This window comes from Sinocyclocheilus anshuiensis, unplaced genomic scaffold (assembly GCF_001515605.1).
Source record: "Sinocyclocheilus anshuiensis isolate Anshui unplaced genomic scaffold, SAMN03320099.WGS_v1.1 scaffold788, whole genome shotgun sequence".
NCBI classification, from domain to species: Eukaryota; Metazoa; Chordata; class Actinopteri; order Cypriniformes; family Cyprinidae; genus Sinocyclocheilus; species Sinocyclocheilus anshuiensis.
In genome coordinates, this window is record NW_015558586.1 from 53,812 (window position 1) to 65,330 (window position 11,519).

General features: G+C 36.9%; 2 protein-coding genes across 2 annotated transcripts in view; both read left to right on the plus strand.

The window, feature by feature from the left end:
• The first annotated feature begins 326 nt into the window (after positions 1–326).
• Positions 327–6,322, plus strand: LOC107679874 (syntaxin-3-like). The gene is made up of 11 exons (XM_016475589.1): positions 327–725; positions 1,673–1,747; positions 2,018–2,117; positions 2,228–2,302; positions 2,433–2,503; positions 2,589–2,697; positions 2,813–2,886; positions 4,766–4,900; positions 5,010–5,120; positions 5,471–5,556; positions 5,629–6,322. The coding sequence occupies exons 1-10, from the start codon at positions 696–698 to the stop codon at positions 5,546–5,548; spliced, it is 858 nt and encodes a 285-aa protein (XP_016331075.1). The 5' UTR covers positions 327–695; the 3' UTR covers positions 5,549–5,556; positions 5,629–6,322.
• A 1,617-nt stretch (positions 6,323–7,939) lies between these two features.
• Positions 7,940–11,519, plus strand: part of LOC107679864 (lysine-specific demethylase 2A-like) — a 30,837-nt gene continuing 27,257 nt past the window's right edge. The window contains exon 1 of the mRNA XM_016475572.1: positions 7,940–7,975. Coding sequence (XP_016331058.1) covers positions 7,940–7,975 — 36 coding nt within the window. The remainder of the gene's footprint in view (positions 7,976–11,519) is intronic.

Sequence of the window (11,519 nt, forward strand, 5' to 3'; positions counted from 1 at the left end):
TGTCCTTATAACAATATGAATTACTCGCAGTCTTGATTGTGATAGTGTTTCAGTTACTGCTTTAAAAAAAGCAAATCGATTTTAATAATTTTCAGTACTTCAAAAGTCCCTCAACTCGTCCCAACCACTCTTGACTTTTTTTGTTTTATGTTGGATGGCAGAAATTAAATTTAAGCATAACTTGTTTTTTTGTTTTTTTATTATTTAACTACATTTTAGTTTTAAGTAGTTTTAAATATGTCTTAATTTGTTCATTTAAAAATAGATTTATTTCCATTTTTATGTAAAGCATTCCTTCATTTTATTATATTTAAGTCTCAGTCCTAGTCCCATAGTTTGGGGTAGTCCCATGTGTGTTAGTGGAGAAAAAGGAGCACCTTGGTAGAGGAAGATTAACTACCCAGCACACAACTGTTGCTCTAATCCGCTCTGAGAGGATAGGTTTAGGACAACTACAAGACAAGAGCGACACTGCCATATTGTTTGTTTGTTTTTTCCCATAATAAAGCCACTATTTTTTATTTTTGAGAGTGTCTAAAGTAAGAATCCCGAGGAACTTGGTTCATTCATACTGTAATTAACATGTTTTCTAGCTAACATTATCCAGACTGAAGACGACGTCGCTGCTGTTTACCTTCTACATTGCCCACTACAGCTATTTGTAATCTTAAATCTCATATCACATTGAACTGAAGATGAAGGACCGACTGGAACAACTAAAAGCGGTAAGAGATTTCCCCCCTCGTGTTCTTATGTTAAAATCTTATGATTTTATTATTACACACACGGCGGTTTGAGGACTGATTTGCTGCTGTTTGACCTTTAAGTTAACTTACCTGGGAGGTCCTGAGCTCAATATTGACTAACTGAGGTAATTTTATTCAGTTATTGTCGATTACGGGTAGGTTATCTATCTGTAAATGTTAGCAATAGGTCATCATTATCCGGAGATTACACTCATGATTATACAACAAATAGGTTAAAAGAGTAAACCGTATCTGAACTGCCATTAGGCACGTAGAAACGCGTGATGCGAGACGCGCGCATCCATAGCAACCGTGTCCTCCTGCCCTGTCATGGGGCCAATTCTGTGTATTTAAAATATAATTCTGTGCATTAAATATAAAAGTGTTACATTTCTGTAAGGTTTAATTTCTGTTGAAATAGTGAAGATAAGCTGCAATAGATTCTATCTTTAACTTGCTGACAAAAACAAGTACAGGTTGCTGAAAAAAAATCTTAACCAGTTTAATGTAGTTTGGTCTTGGTCGGTCTCTCAGCCTGGTCAAGCTGGTCTGTTGGCTGGTCAGTCTTGGAGACCAGCTGGTCGTTGAGTTAAACACCAGTCTGGAAGACCAGCTTAAACCAGCTAAAAACTGTTGAAATAGTGAAGATAAGCTGTAATAGATTCTATCTTTAACTTGCTGACAAAAACAAGTACAGGTTGCTGAAAAAAAATCTTAACCAGATTAATGTAGTTTGGTCTTGGTCGGTCTCTCAGCCTGGTCAAGCTGGTCTGTTGGCTGGTCAGTCTTGGAGACCAGCTGGTCGTTGAGTTAAACACCAGTCTGGAAGACCAGCTTAAACCAGCTAAAAAGCTTGTTTTAAGGCAGAGAAAACACTATTTCTGCCAAGTTATTAAACTTTCTGCTGTTTGTTTATGTCAAAACAGAAGTCGGATCAAACTCCTGATGATGTGGAAATTCCAGTGGAAAATAAAGAATTTATGGATGAGTTCTTCACTCAGGTATATGTGAATCAGCTACACTGTATTCAAATGAATATGCAAATTTGAATGTCACGCACTCTTAAAAATAAAGGTTCCATAAGGGGGTTTTAACAGCAGTGCCAAAGTTTTAACAGTCGAAAGAACCCTTTTCCAATAAAAATAACTTTTAGTGCAATGGAACGTTTCCATGGATATTAAAGATTATTTATAGAACCAGCAATGCCAATAAAGAACCTTGATTTTTAAGAGTGCAGTTAAATGGACATTTTTTCTGTATGTGTTGTACAGATTGAAGAAATCCGCACCAGTATAGACAAGATTGATGAAAATGTAGGCGAGATAAAGCGACTGTATTCTGTCATCCTCTCTGCGCCTACATCAGACCAGAGTTAGTCTAATCACATTTTACCTTCATTTTATAAATTATTTATCATTTTTCTCTATCGCTTCCCTACCCCATTCATGCTTTAAATATCTCTCATCTCATTTCTCAACCAGAAACACAGGATGAATTGGAAGCAGTTACCAATGAGATAAAGAAACTGGCCAACAATGCTCGCAACAAACTCAAAAGTCAGCTTTCTTTTCTTCTTTTGTTTGTTGATGAAAATAAAAATGTTTTCTCCAGTGATAATTGGACAATATGCTACATCACTATTATCTCAAATTCTGAGTTGAATTATTTGGTCAACCTTGAAAACAGGCATTGAGCAGAGTTTGGCAGCTAACTCTGAAGAGAGGGTTTCAGCAGATATCCGGATAAAGAAATCTCAGGTAACCACTAGCCCTTCGAATAAACCACAGGGATTTCCACAAGTAGTATGTTTTTAATCATACAGTGTTTATCTCCTTTGTTTAGCATGCCATTCTTGCTAAGAGATTTGTAGAAGTGATGACCAAATACAATGAAGCCCAAATGGAGTTTAGAGAGAAGAGCAAAGGGCGCATCCAAAGACAGCTGGAGATCAGTGAGTGACAAACGCATACACAGACCTTCTTTAGGGTTGGATTAAAAAGAAAGTCAGTGATCACAATGTTATAGGCTATACATGTTTAAGGCCATTGTTGAATCCTGCCTTACAGCTGGCAAAGCCACAACTGATGAAGAGCTGGAGGAAATGCTGGATGGAGGAAACGCTGCAGTATTCACAGCAGGAGTGGGTACTATTCTATAACTTCTACGTGTGATGTTTTGTTGTAAGAATATAACTTGTCTGTAATTTGTATGGGGTGTAAGATATTTTACTTAGACTGCTGTTCATTAGTTTGGAGTCCGTAAGATTTTTTTGAAAGAAATATACAGGTGCATCTAAAAAAATTAGAATATCGTGAAAAAGTTCCTTTTTTTGTCACTTATTTCAAAAAGTGAAACTTTCAAATATTCTAGATTCATTACATGTAAAGTAAAACATTTCAAAAGTTTTTTTGTTTTAATTTTGATGATTAGAGCTTACAGCTCATGAAAGAATATTAGAATATGTCCTATAAGATCAATCAAAAAAGGATTTGCAAAACAGAAACGTTCAAGTTTTTTATAGTATGTTCATTTATGCACTCAATACTTGGTCAGGGCTCCTTTAGCACAAATTCCAACATCGGTGAGGTGTGGCATGGAAGCGATCAGCCTGTGGCATGGCTGAGGCACTATTGAAGCACAGGTTTCTTTAATAGCGGCCTTCAGCTCATCTGTATGGTTGGATCCATTGCCAAGTCAGCAGTCTTCCCCATTATTGTGGTTTCAAAGAAAAAGAGATATAAGAGAATTTATACTGTAGGGATGGTCCTTTAATGAAACTCAAATGTAAATATTCTAATATTTTGAGATACTGGATTTTTGACTTTCATGAGCTATAAGCTGTAATCATCAAAATTAAAACAAAGAAACTTTGGAAATGTTTTACTTTACATGTAATGAATCTAGAATATATGAAAGTTTCACTTTTTGAAATAAGTTACAATCCAGTTCTTTTTCTCTTTAGCCCAGGTAAGATGCTTCTGACGTTGTTTCTGCTTCAGAAGTGGCTTGGTAGCCCTTTCCTGAAGCCGTCTGAGCGTGGTGACTCTTGATGCACTGACTCCAGCTTCAGTCCACTCCTTGTGAAGCTCTCCCAAGTGTTTGAATCGGCTTTGCTTGACAGTATTCTCAAGCTTGCGGTCATCCCTGTTGCTTGTGCACCTTTTCCTACCCAATTTCTTCCTTCCAGTCAACTTTGCATTTAATATGCTTTGATACAGCACTCTGTTTCAGTAATGACCTTCTGTGACTTACCCTCTTTGTGGAGGGTGTCAATGATCGTCTTCTGGACCATTGCCAAGTCAGCAGTCTTCCCCATTATTGTGGTTTCAAAGAAAAAGAGATATAAGAGAATTTATACTGTAGGGATGGTCCTTTAATGAAACTCAAATGTAAATATTCTAATATTTTGAGATACTGGATTTTTGACTTTCATGAGCTATAAGCTGTAATCATCAAAATTAAAACAAAGAAACTTTGGAAATGTTTTACTTTACATGTAATGAATCTAGAATATATGAAAGTTTCACTTTTTGAAATAAGTTACAAAAAAAAAGGAACTTTTTCACGATATTCCAATTTTTTGTATACTTTTATTCAAGGACACATTAAAAAAATAAAAAGTGACAGTAACATTGTTAAAATAAAATTATATTTCTAATAATCACTTATTTTTGGATTTTCTATTCATCAAAGAATCCTGAAAATAATTATCCTGGTGTACAAAAAATGTAAGCTGCACAAATGTTTTCAACATTGATAAAAATAGAAAATGTTTCTTAAGCTGCAAATCAGTATATAAGAATGATTTCTGAAGGATCATGTGACACTAAAGACTGGACTGAAAATTAAACTTTGCATCACAAGAATAAATTACATTTAAAAATATATTAAAAAAGAAAATAATTTGAATTGTAATATTTCACAATATTTGTACTGTATTTTGATTATATAAATGCTTATTTTCTTTAAAAAAAAAGAACCTTTTAAATGTTTTCTTTTTAACTTCCTTTTTTCTATAGATTATGGACTCTGGGATATCAAAACAGGCACTAAGTGAGATTGAGGCTCGACACAAAGATATTATGCGACTGGAGAGCAGCATAAAAGAGTTGCATGACATGTTTGTGGACATTGCAGTGCTGGTGGAAAATCAGGTACATGTGTTTGTCTTTTCAGGAGAATAAAGCAAAGCTATAGCCCTGTTTTGAAGACCTTAGGATTAAAACTGCTTTTGGACACCATTTTGTTCTCATTTGTCAACAGGGAAGCATGATTGACAGGATTGAGAGCAACATGGACCAGTCTGTGGGTTTTGTTGAAAGAGCCGTGGCTGACACTAAAAAGGCTGCCAAGTTCCAACAAGAAGCACAAAGGGTGAGCTGGGAAATTATGAGTACAGCAATTGTGTCATATAATAAACGACACTTTCACTTAGAGTATATTTTGTACTAAATGTAGACTACCAGTGCTGAGATTTTCAATTTTTTATTTTTCTTGCAGCAAGAATTTAAAAAATTTTTTTTATTTTCATTGTTCCATCTTCTATTTTTCTTCATACATTGATGTCCTCTGTTTCTTCCTCATAATTTCAACCTCATCTCTGTATGTCTGTTCTCTACACCTTCCAAATCTCTTCTTCCCAATCATCCTTTCCCCTTTGCTTTCCTCCACTATCATTATATCATTATCATGCTGTCACTGGCTGCCCACTTGCACCTTTGTAGAAGAAAATGATGATCATGGTGTGCTGCACAATTCTTGCGGTCATCGGTGGTTCTCTGGTGTATAGCTGGCTGACATAAATGTCAAAGTAAGCATTCATAAAGCTAAATTCATAAAACTGCATGTTGAGCATTTGTGAGTGACATCCTGTCTTTTCCAGGCAAAGAGGTTGTCTACTTCTCCAAGTCGTGTCTCTATCAAGAATCAAGAGAAGCATCTTAATGCAGATGAACCCGAAACATCCCTACACACACAACATGTTTTCCAGTGCTTGCTCATCTCATTTTCCCATCATTTTGTTTTTTGTGTTTTATGTTCTTCCTGTCTTATCAACTGGCCTTGCATTGTTAGAGGCTTCACGGTAAATTGTGATATGCAAGCTGTCTGTTTATTTTAGGGCTGTGGTATGAAATATTGCTTTTATTTATTTAATTGTTTTTTGGGAACTTGCGATATAGCCCATATATGACGATAAAAGATACATAAGAGGCTAAGTTTTGTTTTTTGAGGCCTCATTTTTTTGTAACTGTCAATTGAAACAATTTACATTAGCAGTGACAAATATTTTGTCCTTGTTAGGAAAAAAACAGTTTGATTCTTAAACATTTACGTTGGTTTGACTTTTATTTTAGGATTAGCCAAAATTCTTTACTGACCATTTGCTTATTTAGTGTAGATGAGTAGCACATAGTTCTTATTTCTTAGGTTGAGGTGGTACTGTTCTCTTATGTACGTGATAATATTGGAACTGTATATTTTGTAGACACTATAAAGTAATTATACATTAGTCTGACTTGAGTTGTCTTGAGTAATTGTGATTAAAAGACCAGGGTTGTATAAAATCTGTGTTATTCGTTCTTTCGTCCAGGCTTAAAAACAGTAAATTATTGTTATTTTTATTTATGAGAGAAACTCTTCTGCGTGCAGTAATCGTCGACAGCTGTTTAGTCCAATGAGTGGCTGCGCGTTAAGCTGAAGGCTGGCCAATCAGCAACTACTTCCTGATCACTTGGAGGTTAAACTACTAGACGAAAAGTTTTACCATGCGGAGTTGCCTGTGGTGGCGTACCGACAATTTAGTGTGTACAGTTCTTCCCGACAGTTTACTGGACCCAAAGAAATGTCGAGGATTTAATGAAGACCTTATGTGAAGTTCTTTCTTTGTCAATGTGCTAATTCGAAAGAAATGTAGATTTCTTTGACCAGACGACCCAAGCGAGAGCTTTATATTCGGTCATGGAGTGGACATCCGCAGGCGATGGGACGTCAAGCCACGGAAGATCGAAGGTATTTCAAATATATATTTTAATAATATTGCTCATAACGATGAAAGTAGTTTTGTTGCAGAAATTTAGCTTAAACTGAGTGAGTGGGTTGATATTTAATATTTGATTGGTTGGCAACGCGACACTTTCAGCACATAAAAACCAATCTTTGTGTAGTTGTATTGATTAGTGATGTCCGGTTCAAGAACGAATCGTTCGATTTAACCGGTTCTTCTTAGTGAACCGGTGAGAGCGTGGCTCCTCTGGTTACGTGTACTATTATTTGTCTCTTAGTACCGCCTCCCAGTGAAGTGATAGCGACACTAACCAATGAGATCAAAGGTGATGGCGTCGCACTTTTCTGTGATTGGATGCTGAACCAGTAGTGGGCGGCGCTTACTTCGTGGGTTTTTGTGACGATGTGAAAATGGCGACTGATCTACTACATTAACTTTGTCGTGAATTCACTCAGTGGAGCTGTCTAAATAATGCTTACTTTCACTTAGAATAGAAAAGTTACTAGACGAGTCTAGTCGGAGTGCATATTTTAATGGTAAAAAATACACGAGGACTGGTTTAACCGCTGGATTTTCCCCACTGTGAGCCCGAGTTTAAGTCTTGTGGAAATATGGTTTTATTTGAAACTTGAACCAGGATTAGCGTATGTTACTCGATAAATATACGCTCCTAATTTCTCGCCTCACTCTGTATGGTTGACTGAAATATTAGACGCTGTACATATAAGCCGTATGTATAAGCAAGACATCATATCGCTTTGTAATTTTAATATTTTTACGACCGTGTTTCCGGGCTGGTTAGCTGGTGCTGATGCTCGTTCGCTATCCTTAGCAGCGCTTAGCTTGACAACCTAGCTTTCATGGTTGCTTTAATAACCTGCTGTTTTTTGCTCTTGTTAGTGTGAGATTATAATACAATAGTTTTGTAGTATTAAAGAACACGTTGAAATCGTTAAACCCGCTTCTGTGTGAACGAACCTGCTGACGAGTTCTTAACTATTTGAAAACAGTGATTTTTATACAGCAAGTATTCATGTAAAGTAGCGTTATTTCGATTAAACGGACACTGTAATAAAGAGGCCATCAAACACAATTGGGGCGGTTATTTCTAACGCGGTAAACTGACAGAAGCGCGTTTCTTGGCTCGCCGCTTGCACGGGCGGGCTGCGCTCGACTCTTCATCCTGACAATGGACAATCCCAAGCCGCGTTACAGCAAGCGACTGGTAAGTGCAGCACAAGTGGATACTTGGAAAATAAAATGCTTTGATTTGGAGGGTACATTGTATATATTAAGAGTTTAGTTCCAAAACGCTATAAATCCATTTTGGTTAATTTGACCATTTTGGTTTTCTTTACCAAGAAAGTGGCAAGATGAAAACCACTATTTTCTGTTTCAAACTTTCACATAGAATCTTTAGGTTATAATAACATAAAAAATTCAAATCCAGATTTTGATTTTCAAAGATTTATTATAAAATTGTATTATTTTTTCCCCAAAATGCAATAAATCCATTGAATCAATATAAAAGTAATTTAAAAGTAATACACAACATAGTAAGTTGATCCACATATGACAGCCTCTGAACTTGGTCAATACTAATCTTATATGCAGGCACTGGTCTAAAAATACATTCAATCAGTCATAGCTCCAAAAAGAATTCAACGGGTCATCTTGTTAATGCTATAAATTAATTACAACAATAAAAGAAAATTTCATCATGAACATACATGAACAACAATATCACATTAAACCACAGAAATTCCAAAATGACATTTCCCTTACATTCAACTTCCAAAAGTGCATTCATCTTTGCCATGTTACATTCATTTAGTTGACTAGTGCTATATGCTGTATTAACAAAAACATTAATGGCATAAATAAAAACACTGACAAGCTACGCAATATCTCGTTCGTAATCGAATGTGACTCGTCTGCGATTATGAACGCGATATAGCAGTGATCTACGCCTCTGTATTAAATGCCGCTCCATTTGAAAGCACGTGATGGAGATTTACTATTCACAGAACCGGCTTTACTGATGAGATGCGCATGACAATCGCATGCGATTTATCGTGCAGCCATAAATTTTTTGTTTGTTGATCACAAAGTACAAAATAGATGAGGAAAACTAGGATGCCGGGTGTATTCAAAGCGCCGCCATTACTGTCTAGAGTGCGTGGAATGGTGCGCTGTGATTGGTTGCGCGGATATATCGCATTCTGCAGAGTCAATTTTTTGTCAAAGTTTTGGAACCAAACTCTTCATATGCACTGTTTAAGCTGTTGGCAATGTTCACTATGCTGTCATTTTGAGTGGGAAAAAGAATCTGCAAGGCATCACTAAAATGTCTTCAATTTATTTAATGTTTTATTTATTCTGTATCGGTTTGTGCTCAGAGGTTTAAAATTTTGAACAGATGTCAATGTCAGTTAAAGATTTCTTAAAAACTATGGCAAGTCTGGCTCTCTCGTGGAGAGGTTGGATACAGTAGATATTGAATTATTGGGTTTTTTGGCTGACTCGCAGAAGAACCACGTGACCAGCAAGTGCCAGAAACCACTGACCCTGACAATTTTATGATCAAGAAACATTTTCATTGTCACATCAAAAATCAGTAAAATAATTCTGTAATTTCACAAAGCGTCCTCATTGCAATGAACGGTGGTGAGGGGGAAAAACCCTGCTTGGAGATTGACTGGTTGACGCGAATATCTTCGTCTTGCAACCATCTATCAGCCAAACCACAAAATGAAACACAATTTTGAAATGGTTTAATGTTTTTTTTACCTGTGATTTTTAAAATGGTCGTATTCCCTTGATCCAAACTGACAGGTTACTTTCGTTCTATTCACATTCATATATTTTTGTATTAACCTCAACAATACCTCAGTTGAAAGCATATTCAACAGCATTTACCTCACATATGAGACTGTCAAAAAGCCACCAATATCATAGTTAAATTCATATTTAATCATATATAATATGTAATTATATATATTTTTTAAATTAAAATCAAGGCACATGACCGTCTGATCAAGTTGCATTTTAAAACACTCTTATTTGAATTCTTAAATCCACAAAATATTGTTATTTGACAACTTAATGTGTAAAAAATGCTGTATGTTAGTTGCTGACAAGGTGACTTGTGCATGCAGAGAAATTATTAATGTGTGATTGTTTTAACATAGTGGCTCTGTTGTTTAAAGCTGCTTTTAGAGAATTATGGCGCTTTTCCACTGCATGGTACGGCACGGTACAGCTCGGTACGGTTCACTTTTGGGGGGTTTTCCACTGGGTACAGTACCTGGTACTTTTTTAGTACTACCTTGGTTGTGGAAAAGCGCCATTAGTAGCAGGTAGTTAGAAGATCTAGGGCTGCAAAACGATTAATTGCGATTAATCCATTCAAAATAAAAGTTTGTTTACATACTATATGTGTGTGTACTGTTCCATCAAATTAGATGGGTGGTGGGCGGAGACTGCTTTAGGCCACAGAGTGGTGAGTTCTGACAGGCTGCATCAGAGCCAAATAGCACGTTTCAAAATTAAGTTATTTTATCGGCGAATCGGTTTTGAAAATGGCCGATACCGATAATCATAAAATGCTTAATATCAGCCAGGCCGATAATCGGTCGACCCCTTCCCAAATCGTCCCTCCCTAACATTTTTGTCTCGTTTTTATTCGTTGATGAAAATGTCAATAAATATTCGTCATAGTTTTTGTCATTCAAAAAGAGTTTTAGTTCATTATTGTCTCGTTGTCGTCAGTGAAAAAAATGTTGACGAGAATTATGACAATTTATTCGTCAACAAAATTAACACTGATTGAAAGTAAGGAGGATTGGATAGATTGTTGTGTGCAGACTGTTTTTGTAGAGGCTGGGGAAGTGGAGGACGAATGACTAAATTGGTTTAGCAGACCATGTGATCAGACATGCGGAAATGGGGAGAGGAGTGGGAGGGGGCACTGCAGAGGCGAAAGGATGACAGAGGAGAACAGTCGGCAGATTTTCTCATTTTGAAAGAAATGCAGGGATGGAGAACGTGCAGGAGATCCTTACGCGTGTCGACGGGGGGATGTTGTTTATGAGACGCAGAGGCAGGAAGAGGAAAAACCAGCAGAGGGATGAAGATGTGACACTGAAGGTGCGAGGTGTGTAGTGTCTCATTGCCCTCCACAAGGGCTTCCTCTTAGCGCACTGCAGTCTAGGGCCTCGCTTGGAGAGATGGTGATCAAATGCTAGGGAATAACAAGAGTGCATGGAAGGTTTTCATTCTGGCATCAGTTGCATTGTCCTTCATTTTTTTTTCTTTTTATACTCCATCCTAATTCACCCCCCTCCTGTGTTCCCATATTGTGCTTCGTTATTGGTGTCAAATGGGGGCATGTTGCAGTACAGGTTGTACAGTTTCAATATTTGTGAAAGAGATGGAAAGATGCAATGATGCAGTGACAGATGCAGGGATTGCGCACAGGCTCAGAGGAGGTTAAAAAAAAAACTGCAGCTTCGTTGGCTAGGGATGGGCACAAGCTTCTAAATACCTGGCAATGTCAACACTGATTAATAATCATAATAAATGTGTCCAAAACTATCTCTTCTTAATGTTGTGTTTACAGTTGCGGTTTGGGCGGTTCCTTGCTGTCTGATTGGTTAAGCAGTTTTAGATTGGCGTACATGTTCTTGCATTCACAGGGCTCTACGCTTATTTTTCTTTTTAGGAGCGCTTGTGCTCCTAACTTAAAAAATTTAGGAGCACAGTCAAAG